The 18574-nt window shown below is 41.5% G+C and overlaps 1 protein-coding gene across 2 annotated transcripts in view; it reads right to left on the bottom strand.

Annotated features, from left to right (window-relative positions):
• SMOC2 (SPARC related modular calcium binding 2) overlaps window positions 1-18574 on the bottom strand; it is a 178151-nt gene that overhangs the window by 49928 nt on the left and 109649 nt on the right. For both annotated transcript variants that reach the window (XM_048843976.2, XM_048843977.2), the window contains exon 8: window positions 2740-2926. In XM_048843976.2, coding sequence (XP_048699933.1) covers window positions 2740-2926 — 187 coding nt within the window. The remainder of the gene's footprint in view (window positions 1-2739; window positions 2927-18574) is intronic.

Below are 18574 nucleotides of genomic sequence, written 5' to 3'. Positions count from 1 at the left end.
TATTACTCACATGCTTAACTTTAAGTAAGTGTTTGCTGGGTCAAGGCCTTTTTTCACTGTTTATGATATTTGTTTTCTTTTATGTGAACTTAACGCAATGTAGAAAATGTAATAGTGTAGTCAGTTTCCTATTTGCTTACAGTCTTTTGTTAGTTCCTTTCATTTCAAGTATTAGCACAATTTTTTTAGTGAATGGGTTGAAAGAACTTTAAGGGAATGTTTATTTGTTTATAAACCCTGTTTCCACTTGGTTAATTAATTTTTAAACCAGAGACATTTCCACTGGTCTTAGGTTTTGTCCTAGCAAGTTTTTCGTGTTCAGCCTCACTGAGTCCTTTGCATTTCTTTGCAGCAGACTTACTAATGTTATTGCCAGGAAGCTCTTGTCTTTAATTTCTTTTGTTAATTTCCCATTCCACCCACTAACATAGTGAAGGGTAAATGAGAAATGGATAAACTCCCTTTATTTGCATTTGAAGAACATGCATTTTAGGGTAGGTTAGTTTACCTACTTTTTTTACCACTGATTCCACCATCTTTGTTTTATTTCAACAATGCTACCTCTTTTCTGGAACACTTTCATTGACAACTGATCATTCCTTGGCTTCAAAATGATGGGAGCAGCCAATCGTTGGGGGTAACGTGCACTTACTCCATCCCTTCATGTTGTCTGACAGATTTAATGAGAGTATTATTTACTGTGGTGACCAAAGTACTCTAGGTGCATTAGAAGTGAAACACTGAAGCACTCATTCACAAACTCTTGTATTCATATCACAAACAAGTACAGCATCAAATTGCTATGCCAACAACTGCCAGCTCCAGTGTAGTCTGTGTTATTCTCTACTAACAACTCTACAGATTTTCAAAGAGTGTTTTTCTTTCTTGCATACTGTCCTTGGTATTAGCCCTTTGTCTTGGATTTCTATTTTCTTTCTTATAAGTTGTTCCTCTGATTTGCATTTTCAATGGAAAGGTTTGATGGGAAGATCAGATGCACCATTTTTCACAAGTCCTTACTACCCATCCAGTTGCATGCCTCAGGAAAGAGCTCCTGAGTCAGAAGAACATTGATTTCCCTCCCGCTCTCCACTCCAATCTATAGAAAGAAAATCATGGAATAAAGAAAGCTGCCTACTGTCCAGCTCTTACTGATTGTGCACAGTGCTCACTTCATTAAAGACTCCCCAGACTAATGGAGGAAAAGGATCCCCATCACTCAAACCGTCAGTTCTGCTAGTGCTCTTCCGTTCTTTTCCAGAGAGGCAATAGGACCAACATCCAAAGATATGAAAGGCACATTTTGTACCAAGGGGTCGGGAGAGGAGAGCTTTGCATGAAATGTTTGGCTACAGGAAAAATATAATATGAAAGGAAGCAATATGAATAAAATGTAACGGCTACCCTGTGAAGCAGAAGTCACATGAAGCATTAGCAGAAAGATCCCGGAAAGATTAGGTTTGGTTAATCCAACCTGAAGCTGTGTAGAAACTTCAGTTTCTGACTGGAGAGAGCAATAAAGAAGGTCCTCGGAAATGGATTGTACATATGAGCTGAGGCAAAGAAAACTGCACTGGCCCCAAAGTTAAAACAAAACAGAAATGTCACCAACAAGTGGATCAAGGCAAAATGATTTTTTAACAAGAAACAAAGAGAGAGAGAGACCAAGAGCAGGGCTGTTTCTGAGCAGACTACATGTTTACAGGTAGTTCATCAGAAGTGCTGATCATACAGTTTAAGGGCCAATCTTGGTAATTCAATTTGACAGTTTAAGGACTGTAGCTTGCAAGGGATAAGAAATAGGAGACTGCCAGTGACCGTAGGTTCCTCCTACGTAAGCTAAGTGTCTGCACAGTGCAGGCGTGGTCTAGTCTATTGCATAAACAGACATCAAAACAATTCTATACACGGTCAATAAATCAATGCTCCAAGAACACAAAAGATTGCACTGCATTACATTCTTAGGGAGCAATCAGTTTCTTAAACATTGTTCTCCACACATCTTATGTAACGGTCAAAAAATAACTTTTGACCAAGCCATGAAAAGGTCAATGCTTCCATCAGGCTGTACACATTGCCCTGGTTTTAAATGAGCTTTCTGTAGTGTTCCTGCAGGAGCCAAACCTCAATAAGTGGCCTAAATAACTTCCTTTGGAATCCGATATTCATCCTGAATGTATCTGCTCAATGTAGCTCAGAACACTTTACCATGTATTCGGCTCAGCTAAGAGGAGTGAATTCCAAGCTTCTATTAATAACATACTAAAATGATATTTCCTCTGTCTAGTGGTTTCAAGGCAATTGTTCCATTGAAGCTTGTCCGATGAAAATAGCTGTGGGGACTTCTGGAGAAACATTTCTGATGTTGGTTTTGGTTTCTTACATAGACAATGTCAACTGGCTCTTTCATCATCATACTGCAAGAAAGTGGGGCTTGCTCTGTGCTGACTCTTTCCTAGCTTCCACCCTGTAGTTTCTCAGCATGAATTAAGAGGAACATAGGGGAAGGGAAGATCGGAGATACCCGCATGCTACCCACGACATTGCAGTCAGAGTCAGCAGCTGGACACCTAGTCTAATGCTCTGACAGCTCTTAATCCAGAGTGCCAGATCCTTAGCTGGTGTACATCAGTCTATTTCCATTGCCATTGGAGCTATGCCAATATACACCTGCTGAGCTTCTGGCCCCATAAGCCTATTTGGGGACGTATGAAAACATCATAACTCCTAATGCCTTACCTAGTTGATGTACCAGGGATGGGACGTCCTGTGTCTACAAGAACACACCAGCAGTAGCCTGTGGAAGGATGACATTGCACGGGCTTGTAAAGGCCACCCTGAGCGCACTCTGGAATGAACACATTGTCTTTTTGGGGTTGTTTAGCTTCCTCCAGTGCAGACTGAAGTTCTTGATCACATGACGATGCTGTCAGAAAGAAATAGATGAAATGTTGACGAGGATATGGAAAGCACCCTCAGGATCAATGGAGTGATGGATAGATAAACCCCTAGCTATGTGCTATTACAGGTAAGGACTTTGATAAGTCTTGTTGCAATAATACTTTACATTTACTGGACTCAGATTTCAGCTGCGTTATGTACTCTCCCTTGCCCCTTCTCACCCCGGCGTGCCCGCTCCACAGCCCAAACCATGACAGCTCTACACTACCCTAGGATTTTCCTTTGCCAGGGGGAATTTTTAGATACCCAATTACTGCCACTTTTTGGAATGTTTTTTGCGGGGATGGGGAGTGAAGGTGGGTAAAACTTTCTTTATACAGATCAATGGGAAATGTGCCAGAATCCAATTTTTAAAATTCCACGTACATGAATTCACTTCTTTTGTACTTTTATATTCTGCTCCTTGCTTTAGGCTAAGGAATGAAAAGAGACACTTAAAATACATTTCAGATTTTTTTTTTCTTTCTTGTTGATGAAAAGTGATGTATTAGCAGCCCTGGAGACCAAAGACCTCTGGTTATCCACATAGGAAGCAGAGGCAGTAAAAGCCTCCCACACTGCACCAACAACAGTCCTTCTCCGGAGGGTCCACACTTTGGAGAAATATGAGGGTAGCTCTGTCTTCATGCCCATTCAGTCCTTGGCCTTCCTGCTGCAACTGTGAACAAGGGGGCCCAAGATGGGTCTGGTTTGTGAACAGCTGCTCATTAGGAAATGAACTGATATCACCAATTTACTTCACATTTGCCATTACAGAGCCATTAGATGATGATAATTTTTGATCAATACCAAACTGGTCCAGATTCAGACTTGAGAAATTAAAATATCTCCTTGCCAATAACTTGACCAATTCAGTCCTCCAGGAGCTTTAAAATCATGCTGTATTTGGGAGCATGACCTCACAATGTTTAAAGGGTTAATAAAGTATTAGTTCTGTGATATTCCTGTCAATCTAGTGAACAAAAACGAAACACAATGAATAGGTTAGAAACTAATGACATATATAGTAAATGCACTACAATCATAGGAATTCCTGATAAAATAGATTGAAATTCTAACAATCCTAAACTATCCATGTCCAGTGAAATATCCAGTCACTATTCTAGGTGGCAGCAGAAATGTAATACATAGTAAATTATTTTCCTTTTTCAAGTGAATTAAGACTGAAGGGCACAACTCTTTTTTTGAAACTATAGCAGACTTCACTATTGTTTACAATTTAACCTGTGACTGCTGTAATTAAATCCTTGACTGGATTTTCAAGCCGCCGACAATGGGTTATGGCTTCAACCTAATCTCATCTAGCATCATCCATTGTGTGAATGAAATGCTTTCTCACTGGAGGCACAGTCTAGAGAAAGTTGGCACCTATGGTTCAAAACGCTGTTCTAGCTCCATCACTGTCCTCCTGCTACTGAGAGACATCATCAAGCTATACTTTGGCATGGTGAAAAAGAAACCAGTAAATTCTGTTCATATCTCACCTTGATACCCTAAATAGCAGACAAGTCTAGCTTTGAGATGGCCATGTTCCAAGATCACTGTGAATAGTTTCCAGGAAATGTGAAAAGCTAAAACTGCTGATTTGATTGCACAGCACTGATGTTTATTTTAGTGCTGTGGTCAAGGTCCCTTTAGATGTGTATAGCATGTCAACCGGAGAACAGAAGGCTGCCGGTGCCCTGATTAGTTTTGCATTTCCTTTATTAGGTCTAAGCACTAACATAAAATGATATTAAAAAGATTTTAAAATCTTGAAACTTGAACACCACACCATAATTAGAGGATCTATATACTGTGGATGGAGGGTCTGTTTAAAAGCTTTGTAGTAGGTAAGCGTTTTAGTCTTTTCCTTGTATGGAGGCCATTTTCCATATTCTTGATCATCTTTGTTGTCCTTCTCTGAACCTTTTCCAGTTCCACTATATCCTTTTTTAGATCTGGCGACCAGAACTGGACACACTATTCAAGGTGTGGGTGCACCACAGATTTATGTACTGGCATTTGGATATTTTCTGTCTTATTTTCTACCCTTTTCCTAATAGTTCCTAACACACTGTTAGCCTTTTTGACCACTGCTGAACATTGAGTGGAAGTTTTCACAGAACTATTCACAGTGACTCAAAGTTCTCTTTCTTGGGTGGTAACTATTAATTTAGAATCCATCATTGTACATATATAGTTAGTATTGTTTTTTTCTAGTATGCAGTACTTTGCACTTAACATTGAATTTCATCTGCCATTTTGTTTCCCAGTGACCCAGTTTTCTGAGATCCATGTGTAACTCCTTCCAGTCTGCTTTAGACTTAACTATCTTGAATAATTTTGTATCATCTGCCAACTTTGCCACTTCATTGTTCACTCACTTTTCCAGATCATTCATGAATATGTTGAACAGCACAGGTCCCAATACAGATCATTGGGGGATACCACTATTTACCTCTCTCCACTGTGAAAACTGACTATTTATTCCTACCCTTTGTCTCCTATTTCTCAACCAGTCAGTGCTCTTAATGATTTGTTGGACAATTTGTAATTATTATATTATTATTACATGGGAGGGGGATTCTGGTGGTGTCATTTCTGTTTCTATTAGATAGCTAAACCATATTTCAAATCTACTGCCCTAGTTCAGTTTCCTTTACCAAATGCCCTAGAAATATTATTTCCTCTGCTTATATAAGAGCTGGTCTCCCCGTGATGGGACAAGCCACCAACCCACTGACAGCATGCTTAAGGAGCAGCCCTGCACTCCGACAGTGCCAATTAAGCACACCTGAAGAGCATGCTCTACTTAGAGAAGGGGAATTTAAAAGGGTGAAGCTGGCCACAGCGTGGGGGAAGTTTGCCCAAGACGAGAGGTTGCTAGAGACTGCCAGGAAGCCCAGTAGCCAGGGCAGCCCAGCCCAAGGCAGCGACTAGCCTTCCCTCTCCCTCCAACCCCCGTTTAGGGCAGAGAGATACTGCATCCCAGAGGGGGGCTCCGGGCATCAGCTCTCCATCAGTACCTTGCAGCCGGATCTGAGGAGCAGTGCCAGGGACCAGAAGTAACTAGGCTCAGAAAGGATCCCGGGAACCCAATTCCCGCAGGGAACAATGACCTTGCTCAGGAGTGGGGTTTCTGGAAGAGACCCAAGGATGAGTGACATGCAGAGCCGACGGACAAGCCCAAGCTACGAGCTGCCTGACTACATTCCGCCACAACGCCAGATCAGCCATCAAGCAACTAGGGGAGCAACTGTCCCATAGACAGATTCTAACACTGCTGGTTGGGTAGCTTTGACACCTCAAGGGAATTTGTTGCCACCATTATTCCTTCTATTCCACCAGTCCTCCCACCATGTAGTGCTGCAGAAGTGAAATCAATAGCACCATGAAATTTTCACCCATTATCCTTCTCCCCAAGACCATAGTTTTACTCCTCAGTTTAATTTCCTCTTTGAAGCAACTGTTCATTTCCCATCCAAACTCATTCTTCAATTACTCTAGCTATTAGAACAGGAGTACTTGAAGGATTCCACTCCATTCTCATGACTGGTTAAGGGCTTCTGTCATATAATTAACATTATTTCCAATAATTCTTGTCATAGTATCAGAGGAATATGGTCAACAACCCTTAGTTTGCTAGCAGGATCAGTGATAAATGTCAGTAGTTTACAAAGCTCCTGATGGTTTGTCCAAACAATCTGACAACTACTGGGATTAGGGCCTGCAACAGATGGATGCCAGAAAGTCATAAAAAGAACATCGCCAAAAAAATCTATACCACAGCAAAAGCAATATAAATATTTGCATCATTATTGGAGCTAGTCAAAGACACTTTGACAGAACTGTATTCCTCTGGAATATGTAGTTGTGTTGAGTCTGAAAGCTTTACCAAAAGCAGGTTGATTTTGCCAGAATTTTGTTTTGGAAGAAAAACCGGGGGAGGGAGAAGGAAATAAATCAGATAATGTCAAATGGGTCTGTTCTTGTTGCCAATTATTTATTTCAAACACCTAAAAGCAGTATGCAGTCAAATTAATGCAATCAGCATTCACATGCAAACATCTCCATAGCCTGATCCTGGAAAGCCTTTTTTCATGCGAGTTAGTCACTTTGAAGTCAATGAGGATATTTCATGTAAGCAAGGATTACTCACATGAGTAAATATTTGCAGGCTCAGATATTAAAATGGGAAAAGAGCAGTGCATCATTTCTGAGTGCATCAATCCTGGAGAAAGGCTTATCTGTCCATCAGTCTTTAGTAGTTCTGAAGTCCCTATCATCGCATTATCTAGATGTTTACATAACACAACATGTTAGCTTTGTAACACTGGGTATTTCAATCCTTCACTTCCTAAGTTTTCATTGGCGATGAACCATACCCCACCAGAGTTCTCACAGTTGCAAATATGTTCTCCCCATGTTCTCCCACCAGAGTTCTCCCAGCTGCAAACATGCATGGTTTGCTTCTGCTTGAACGTGAAAGCTGTATGCACATATGCTCGAGTTTAGTGTGTTCCTGCAGAAACGAGTTGTCAAATCTGCAGAAAATTACAAAGGCGCCTGTGTGCTACTTTTACATTTCCTGCTGCTACATAAACACTTCCTCTCAATTTCTTTGACCCCCAACAACATATACATGATAAATGGAATCCACATCAAGAAATTCTATTTTCAGTTGATACCCCCTCCCGCCCTTTCTCTTTACTGTAATGGGCCATGAAAGGACAATTAGACAGGGCTGGTTTCCAGAGAAAAAGGATCTTTTATTGGGCCTTGAAGCTCAATGCGCTTCACATAAAGTCACTAACAAGAAACCCATGAACAAAAATGCCCTGCAAAGTGATATATGTTAACCACTCTTGAGTAGTGCACTATTAGTACGTCTAGCATTCAAGAAAGTGAGTTTTGCAGTTCTCTGGTGTTTCCCTGGGGATATACAGAAGTCATGTATTCACAGGTAATTTTCAGTACATAGTCTCATCAAATTGCATAAAAGCTAAATTCTGCTACTCAAAATGGTACCAAAATAATCAAAATATTCCAGTTCATTAAACCTAATTTAGTTTAAACATTTTAGTACACTTTATCTAGTTACATCTGATTTGATGCTAGTATATTTCTGAAGTTTTGCGTATGATGGGCCAAGTAATCTTCTCATTTATGCCAATGTAGCCTCTATTGCAGTCAGCTGTGACTGGGACAAAAAAATGGCTTATTAAGTTATAATTAATCTTCTCTGAACTGATGGAGCTAACATGTACTGCTGAAGCTGATTACAATGTAATTTGATTTTATCATGTTATTCCTGAATTCAATGAAACATTTCCATTTCATATCTTAATCTTCCAGATCTTATTTCTATCTTTAATTAAAATGTTCACTTCAGGAGGGCAACTGGATTCAATATGCTCTGTATACAAACTATAGTCCTCCTAAAGGTGAATCTATATTGACTGGATTGCTGATCTGGGAGAGAAAGAGGGTTCTCACTCCAGATAATTTCCTCAACTGTTATTCCTAACTCCAGAAAATGTCTCCTCAAGATAGAAGTATAGATTTCCCCCCTGCAACTCAGCCAGTTGCATATCCCAAAAACAGTGTCCTTGGCATAGGGTAGAGCAGCTGAGGAGTTGCCCTAAATTATGGTAATAGGATAAGGTCCTTAAATGATCTTACATCAGTGAAGGATAGGTGTACCTCCATTCCCCAAAACCCACTCCTACCCTCAGCATGCCCTTCCCTCCCCTGATGTGTCTCCTGTGTCAGAGGTGGAGGGGACAGCTGGTGTAAGAGGTGGTTATCATGCCTCTGCCAACTACATGCCAGTGCAGAGTTCCTTTATGCAGGGAAAATTTGCAGCCACCTACCTTTGGCCAGGATACGGACATTTTGCACCACCTCCTTCCTAAGAATTATGGCTTCAATTCTGCAAGCATTTGCTTGCATCAACCCTTATGACCATGTGAAAATACAATTGCCTACAGTGGAACTCAGTGCAACCCAATGCGGCCAATAAATGAACATTTTTTCTCATGAACAGTCCTTACTGGAACTACATTGAAACCTTTTATTTATAACTGAATGGGGACTACTCATGGGCACAATCTATTACACATTGAAGTCAGTGGAATAGCTCTTATTAACTTCAGTGGTCATTGGATCAGGCCTGAAGTGAGTAAAGCTACATGCATAAGTGTTTTCAGGATCAGGCCTTGTATTTGTACATGGATCAAATGTCAACTGTGAAGGACATTTCTTTTTTAAAAAATGGACAAATAGATGAAACAATCAAGCTAAATTCTAAGACTGAATTACAGTGTGAATACTCATATGGCACCACGTTTTGATTTACATCCATGTTCAAAGGGACATCAGCTGTGGGGTTCAACACAAATGTGTATCCATCCAGTCTTGTATCAGGTTGGATATTTTCCTACCCATGCTCATTATTGTTCATGAAAACGCATGGGAAACAAACATTCAAGGTCCTGTTGTTTGTGTCTGCAGGGTATTTCCCATGTACACTTGGTCACTATTTTGTACTTTTTGAACTTATGTGCATGCTTGTGGACTATGGCTTCAACACAGCCCTGAAGGCAAATTTATGTACTACTTCACTCCACTGAATGAAGGGGTCTAAATCACATACAGATGTCATTTATCTATGCGGTTTCATATGCAGTGATATTGCAGTACATAAAGGCTGATCATCTGGAAAGGCACTGAGCCTACACAAAGTGCTAAAAGCAGGATACTCATAACCCACATTAACCTCTTGTTGACATCACATAATCACCCCCACAGGGTGACTTCCTATATAAACTATGTTTATCGCCAGTGTAACTTTGTGTGTGTGTGTACTTAATGGCAGTAGGTCAAATCAAAATTTTCATGTTATATAAATTCCTGTACTACCCATGGTCAAAACTTTTGGGGCCCTTAAGACAGAAATCTTAAATGAGAATAAGCAAATGTGTCCATAATCCAATCCCACATCTCTATAGGGATATAAAAATGGGTTCATCTAACCTATTGTTTTCTTTTTTGAACGCAACTGTAATTCAAAATTTCAGCCAAAAGTTGAAATATCAGAAATACTGTGAGAAAGGCTATTATTGTAATGTTTCCAAAATGGAGGGAACTAGGAACACTGTAAAATGTAATGTACAGCCCTGTTTTTGAGAGATTTCCAGCTCTATTTCTAAATCAAAGATATTAGGATAAAGTTAGGATAAACATTTGAAGTTTGTCTATCACCAGCTATCATTAATTTAAATAATAATTTTAATGAACTGCACTTCCCTTCAAAAGTATGGTTTCTTGCTATTTTTTCCAGAAGTTTTCACACTGTAGTATGTTATTACAATTTGTAAGAGACCAAATTATCTATTACACTGACTCTCTTCTTAAACCAAACAAAAAAAAATCAAAGCCAGATTCTGCCATCTTTATTTATGTTGAGTGAATCTTTATTCTGTGAATAGTCCCACTGAAAATGATGGAACCACTCTCAAAATAAGCTACTACTCAGTGAGAGTAAGGCTACGTGAGAGAGTCCCTTGCAGTTCTTTCCCCAGATGGTGGGAAAACTTGATCATGCTCAGTTATTTGCACTGGGTGGCTCCAGCACACCCCCCAGTTCCTTACTCCTTGTAAGAGGGGTCTGCCCTTCATGGGCCTTTCTTAAGTCTCTCCAGATGGCAGATCAAAATGAAAGTCACAAACCCCAACACATTCAAGGATACCCTCTTCCCAGGCCTCCTCAAAAGTGTGGGGGAGTCCACAGTACTGCCAACAATACAGCACTTACATAGCAGGTTTTAAGAAATCTCCCTGGCTGGGCTTTTGAGTCAGGCTTAGTCAGTCCAGCTTATTTTGGGATTTCATTACACTCTCTATAGGGTCAGGGTAGAAGTCTCCAGGCTGGGAGTTCCCTCTATAGCGTCAATAGTCACCCTTGTATTCTGCTGTTTAAGGCAATCCTGCTTCTCCACACCCCCCGCTGACTGCAATGTCCTCCCTTTTAAAGGTCTCCTCCCTATCATATATGATTGATAGAGCAGGAATGGTGGGGCTAGCCCTACCCACAAGGCCTCTCTGCCAGCTTCCTCATCCATCTGGGATCTATATACCCCATTAGAGGGTGGCCTAACTTGGCTCTGATGGTTTGGAAGATTATCATTTAATACAATCGTTGAAAACTTGGAAGTGTTTATAAATTGGCTTATAAATCTGATCTCTTTCAAATAGCCATTTTGCATTAAAGTAAGTCTTATGTCCTGAAGATCTGAGATCAAACTTGTCATATAACATCTCAGAAATGAAAGACAGTAGTTCATTTTTGCCAAATCTCTTTTTGTTTGTTTTTTGTAAGAACAAATTGAAAACTAAAGAAAGCTTTCTCGGTAAAGCAGATGAAATGAATGAATATTAATTAGATTATAAACTTTTGGATCCAAAGGCTGTGTATTTACATATCACCAGCACAACGGGACCCTGGGGTGCTACCAAAATACAAAATAAAATAATCATCAAAATGATAATACATTCTTTTAGGCCATTGGTCAATGATGTGACATCAGGCTCAATAGTGATCCAAAGTAGTTGAAAAGCTCTCATCACAAAGGGTTCTTTCTTGTGAGAAGATGAGTGTCTTCAATCCCCTTCAGTCAGTGAGATCAGACCCAAGATAAGGAAGGAGGGAATTATAGTCTCCTGGTGCTCTTGTACATCATGAGTTCTGTGGACCCCAGTATGTAAGTAAAGTCAAATTCTGCCCACACCATTGACTTGTACGGGCAAAAGTGAGAGCAAAATTTCCCTCATTTTGTGAAACCCAGTATCCCATTGAACAAATAACAAAGGAGAGGTGGTGGCTTCTATCTGTTGCTTGTTATAGTTGTATAACTTTTCCCAAATTGAGCAACCATATAGCTTTTCAGTTGGGAAAACTACTGCAACTGAAAATGATTGACTTTTTCCGAACACAATAGCTAGCTGGCCATTTAGTTGCCCATAACAATCTAAAGGCTCCTTCATTAACCAAAGTTGTGCAAGACAGCCATGTTTACTTTGCAAGTCTATTGACAAGTAAACTTCGGAGTTTTCTGTCAATGGAAAATCTCTTTCATTTTCAAAACATTTTCAAGACAACTGTTTCAGTTTTTCCACAAACCTGTGAAACTGGAATTCTTTGCCAGGTGAGCTGGTGGTGAGAATTTATTTGAGTTGCTCTACCAAAAAATACAGGCCATATTTAGGCACTTACCCAAGCAACTCAACTTACAGGAATGCTGAGTAACCACAGCTTCCATTCAATACAAAAGGAGTTCTTAGGACCCAGTATCAATGGAAATCAGGACACGTAAGTGCCTGAATATGGATTTGGGGCCTAACTTTAGGCACCTAAATTATTTTAATTTCAAAGGTGCCTAGAAGCACCACTTACTGTAGCTGGTGCCACATTTCTGCCATCACGCTACAATGCTAAGGATCCCAGCCTTACCCAATGTTTTCCAGCCTTCGTGCTTAGTTCTAACCCAAGGTGGTAGCATTCCATCTACATTTTATCTTCTAACCACTACTGGCTTTCCAAGGACATTGCCAACAGCTCTTCCAGACAGTCAGTTACTGATTCAGCATGCAAGACGGGACTAAAATAATAATTGTTTCAATTTATTATATACTGGATTGTCAGACAGGACAATCTAGAACCTACACTCTCAACTCACTTCTCACATTGACATGAGAGAGAGAAATCCCCCGGCACCCCAAAGTGAGCCCTGGGGGAGGACAGGCAGTGTTTTTATTTCCATCCTTTGCCATGGGCTCTCCAAGTGGCAGGCAGGACAGCTCCAGCTTGTAGCTGGAATTCCACCACTGGCAGAGGCTATCTAAGTGATGCATTGGTTCAGCACACAACATGTACACTCTGCCTATATACTCTTTCTGCCCAGAGTTGCACATTTTGGGGGCTATGCTGGCATGCTGAAGGCCCTGGTGCAGTGGAAATTCGGAGTGCTTTGCCGCCTAACTCCTCTCTAGGGGACTTCAGATCTGTGGGGAACGGGCATCCTGACTGCTGTCATGAGAAGCCAGGAGTTGGACATTACACCTCTCTCCAAAGTACAAACAGGGAGCTCTGGGGGGCACTGTCTCCCTTTGAGGCACAGTGCTTCTCAACACTCCCCATGAAGCACTGCACTAAATCACAATGTGGGATTCTGTATATAGGGTAAATTTTGTCTCTGTGCAGAGGGCCAGCACAAGTCTTATGCATCATTTAAATCCTACTGTGAAGGTTTATGTGAAATTAAGTCCTACAGAGGTCTTGTGCTGGCCCTCTGCACAGGGATGAATTTCACCCACAGTGCACTGTCTAGACCATAGGAAGTTAGTAATCTTAACTGTAGAGGTAGGAAAACCAACACAAGCTGGAACGAGGTTAGGATGGGCGACTGATTTTGGCAGAGTTCTGTATCCAGGAACAGGGATGAGCCACAGAAGAGCAAAGTCAGTAAGAATATTCTAAAATCACTTCTTTTCAGCTCCAGCAAGGTTTTATATAGTTTTACGCAGTCTATTTTTCATATGTTTACAGTCAGCTCAAATGGCTCGTCTTGTGTTTTGGTTTCTTGAACAAAGCCAGACCTTTGGCTTGGCTCTATCTTAAAACTTTGTGAGTAAAACAAGGGAAATGCAAATTAAAAAAACCCCACCACACCTTCATCTTTAACTGATGAAAAGAAGGAACATTCCATTGTAGTCCATGCAGTTTTACAAATGCACAAGTATGGTACATGTCAGTATTGACCAGCAAACTTGGTGCATCAGTAAAACCCCCACATCCTTTTGAAGGATGTCAGGTCACTAAGCTATTGAAGATCTTAGGCCACATTTGGTGATGCAAATTGTTGAAACTCTATTGACTACAATAGAGCTGTGCCAACTTGCACCAGCAGAAAATTTGGCCCCTGGCATGCACTGAACGAGTTCTCAAAGGAGTCTGAGATCAGACATGGTAGCCGGGTTAAAGGCTTCTTGAATCAGTTAAATCATAGCTTTCAGAGGAACAGCCGTGTTAGTCTGTATTCGCAAAAAGAAAAGGAGTACTTGTGGCACCTTAGAGACTAACCAATTTATTTGAGCATGAGCTTTCGTGAGCCACAGCTCACTTCAAGGATGTATAACCACTATGCTTAATCCTTTACAGCTCAGTGTTTCATATGATTACACTAACCGCTCAGAGGATAATTACTTTTAAGTGTTTAACCAGCCATGGAAATAACTTATATCAATGGAAAAAACCCTACATAAATAAATCCTTCTTAATAATCCATGGCATATGAGGGTAGGGAGCATATTTCAGAAAGTGCTATGTTTCTATACGTGTTTGCTGAGCACATTTCCCAAAAATGTTTTCATCTCTCCCCGTCCCTCCTCCCCACTGCCACCTACCCCAGAACTCAGAGTCATGTGTTTAGTTTGAAGCCCTTTGTGACAAGGAGAGAAAATCCAAAGGGATGGTTTTGGCAGAACTCTTCAAATAAAACAGCTTCTAAATATTTAACTTTGCCAGATAACCAGCATCACAGGAAGCAGTGATGCTGGCCTCCAGTCCCCTAATAAGGTAACGTTTCTATTACAGTTTATGTGAAGGCAGCTCTGTGGTTCTTTCTATCTATTACTTTCTGTGTGCTGTTTTCTGTTTCATTTGGGAAGATTAAAGGTTGTTTGATAGTTTGAAAATAAGAGGCAAAAAACAAAGCATACGCTGCACATGAGGCTCCAAGGAGGTTGGGCAGTTCTGAAGCCAGAGCCCGTTGCAGATTAAACCTGCATATTGTTCTAAAGGAGTGTGTGCCAGACTGATCAGCCAGTGACAGAATTAATTAAACTTGCAAAAGCCTTTAGCAGTGGGACTATTTCCATCAGCCCAAAGTGGGATAGAAAAACCTGTGTATTTGCAGACCTGCTTGCCTTTGGTCCCAGTTGCGGGTAACTACGGAACAGTTCTACCTGCAGCCAGTGTCATGGGTTATCTGGGAGTGTGTCATACTCATCTGATTTTACCCAGAAGGGGACAGCACAGAAGAGAGCCTTTGTAAAGGCTCTCTTTCGCATGACAGCCAATCCTCTGATTTGTCTCTGGCCTTATGTATCTATTACCTCTCTTTACACTACATTAAATGCAGTTTTCTGGAGGTGGGCTCTTTGAAGCACTCAGTCAATTGCAAAGAAAAAGGGTGAACACGGTGTCATAATTTATCTGAATATAACAAAAGAAGCAAGACGAAAAGGAGAAACAGCAGATGAGAGAAGTTGAAACTGAGACACAAAGAGGGAGAAACAGGTATATTCTCCTCTCTTCCCCCCCCCCCCCCATGTTAATTAGAAAGTCCAAGAGCATCCACAACCAAAACACAATTACTTCCTTCAAATCAGATCTCACAGTCTTCTCTACTGCTCGGAACCTAGACATTTCACTCAGTTTCAAACTCTCTTGTTCTTCCAATATCATCCAGGTTTGTAAATCTGCTTACTGTTATATTTGATACATCTCCTGTACCAGATATTATCTCAACCACTCCTCTGCTGAAACTTTTACTCATGCCTTTATCAATCTGTCCAAACTCCAGCTGCGCTCCCAGAAGTAGAGCCAGGATTAGCTCTCAGGAGTGGCTGGCTACACGCCATCAACTTAAGCCATTAGACCACACTGCTTCTCTGCAGTAGTTAATGTCAGATGCTTTCACATACCATACTTTGTAAGCTGCTTAAACTTTCTCATCAATGAGTTCCTGAAGAAGAAAAACTGGCACAGGATATATGTTAAAGATGTGATAGTGATGGGCATTTCTACTAATTTTATTATTATTTCATATTTATATGACATCATAAAAGTTTGCAAAGCACTTTACAGGTATAAATAGAGACAGTCATTGCCCCGAAAAAATTACAATTTGAAGGTACTGATTCAAATGGAGTAGAAACTTGGACTGGGGTCTCTCCTTTTCCAAGTGAGAACCCTAACCACTTTGCTAGTTGGGGAGATTAAAGAGTGCTTGATTGTTTAAAAATAAGAGAAAATTCAGGACACAAAGCACATTACACTATTAGAAGATTGGGCAGTTCCAAAACTGGAACTGGGGAGGAGGTGGTCTGCCCTCTCTCACACTGTACCTAGGTCAAACTAGGTCTGGTCTACACTAGAGTGGGGGGGATCGATCTAAGATATGCAACTTCAGCTACATGAATAATGTAGCTAAAGGCGACGTACTTAGATCTACTCACTGCGGTGTCTTCGCTGTGGTGAGTCGACTGCTGACACTCCCGTCGACTCTGCCAGCACCTCTTGCCCTGATGGAGTACCGGAGTCGACGGGAGAGTGCTCGGCGGTCGATTTACCGTGTCTAGACTAGACGTGATAAATCAACCCCCGCGGGATCGATTGCTGCCCGTCAATCCAGCGGGGAATGTAGACGTACCTGAGCAGGCAGTGATTGATCCAGCACGGGTCGATTTATCGTGTCCAGTCTAGACCGCTAAGTTGCGTATCTTAGATCGATCCCCCCCGCCCATCTAGTGTAGACCAGACCTGAGCGTAGGCACTACTCCTACTAAAGTCAAAAGGAATTGAGTCTATGCAGTGGGTGCAGGACTGGGCTATGGATATGCACCATTGCTGATCCAGAAGAGTAATATATCACATATTAGATGCTTGAGTTAGGGAAACTGGGTTGACTATGTTTGAGGGACAAAGGGAAAAATCATTAAGAAGCCTAAATTTTTTATTTCTCACAGGTCTGCTCTTGTCTTCCTAACAGTGGTGATGTTCCACCAATTTCTTATTTTTTTTACCTGAAGCATTGATGTTGAATGCTTCTTAATTGCTCCTAATAATGCAAAACTTGCAGCTCAAGGAATCTGCAGGTTCATAAACATCTTCAAAATGTTATTAAATGTACCTGGGCAACAAACATTCTCAGGCTGCAAATTAACCAGGTTACTCAATATGCATTTTGGTAGCACCAAGTAATACTCGGAGTGGGTTGAATATTATAATACCTAATATTTTGAATACCTTTATTCAAAGGAAAAGCAAACAGAAATTACAAAAGCTTTGGGCCTGATTCTCTTCCCATGTCATGAGTTTTACAGTGGAATAAATTTGCTGCCTTCCATGGAGTTACTCCTGATTTACCCTGGTATTACTGAGAAGAGAATCTAGCCCATTGAAACTAAACAGTCCCCTCTAATAGTCATTTTCTATTATTACATTAAACTGTTTACTTTAAGAGCATAAACTATGGGATGTGTGATTATTTTAAAGGGCCATGTTCCATCATTCTGATGCTTCAGTGATAGGGAAGAAGAAACTCTTCAAACAACTGATATTCATATTGACATCTTCTGCTCTTCTCTTTTTCTATGGCATCCACACAAGAAGTGGGGAGTAAGGCTCCCCCTTGTTCGTAATTGCTACCTAGATAGTGGCTCCAGTTTGGGGGAAGTGAGATCAGAAGTTATATGCCCAGTACCATCCCTTGTGAACAAGTAGGAGGGGAAGTGGCAGCCTGGAGTGCAGATTGGGAGTCACACTGGCTCCACAGCCAAACCCCCTCACTAGCTGGAGTAGCTGGCCAGGAATCTAGGGGCAGTAAGCTGCATCCTGAAATGGTAGGGTGACCAGATAGCAACTGTGAAAAGACGGCACAGTGGGTGGGGGGTAAGAAGCGCCCATATAAGAAAAAGTCCCAAAAAACGGGACTGTCCCTTTAAAAACGGGAAACCTGGTCAGCCTATGAAATGGGGTGAAGTAACTTAGGCTATGTCTACACTGTACTTTCATCAGTAACACTTTTTTCAGTGAGGGGTGTGAAAAAACCACACGCCTGACTGACAAAAGTTTTACCAATGAAAACGACCGGTGTGGACAGCGCTTTGTTGGTGGGATACACTCTCCCGCTGAGACAGCTACCACCCCTCGTTGGGGGTGGTTTTCTTTTGTCAGCAGGAGAGCTCTCGCCCAGCGATAAAGAGTAGCTACACTGCGCACCTTACAGCAGCATGGCTGCAGAGGCCCAGCTGAGCCACTGAAAGGTGCGCAGTGTAGACACAGCCTTAGTTGTCCAGAGACAAAGGGAGCAGCAGGGAAGTACGGACACCTCTTTGAGACACAACCCCCGCGCAGAGCTCCTCTTGTTCCAGCACAGCTACTCACTGCCCATAGCTCTATCCCAGGCCTAAGAGCTGAACCTAGCCTTTAACTCCAGTGGGAGTCGCAGACACTCAGCACGTCTCAGGATTAGGCTCTGAGTAAGGCCTGCAGGACTGGGTCCCAAATAATTTTCTCCTGTACATTCCTGCCAGGACTGAAGTTCCAGTTTTGCTGGCTCAGGTCCTTGGCTGTGGCTGAGAAGTGCTAAGTGCACCTCAGAATAGGCTTTAATTCACCTGGACACTCTCCTGATCCCGGACTGGTCATACACCGGTCCAGTCGCTCAGCATAACTTCTAAATTTTGCTGACCGGCAAGGATCTGAGGGGGGCAGTTACGGCTGCCAGAGATCACTGGGTCACAGGAATGCCCACTGTGCCAACCACATGGAATGAGAATCCTGTAG

Source organism: Caretta caretta, chromosome 3, assembly GCF_965140235.1.
Source record: "Caretta caretta isolate rCarCar2 chromosome 3, rCarCar1.hap1, whole genome shotgun sequence".
Classification (NCBI taxonomy): domain Eukaryota; kingdom Metazoa; phylum Chordata; order Testudines; family Cheloniidae; genus Caretta; species Caretta caretta.
This window is presented reverse-complemented; position numbering and strand designations above follow the sequence as displayed.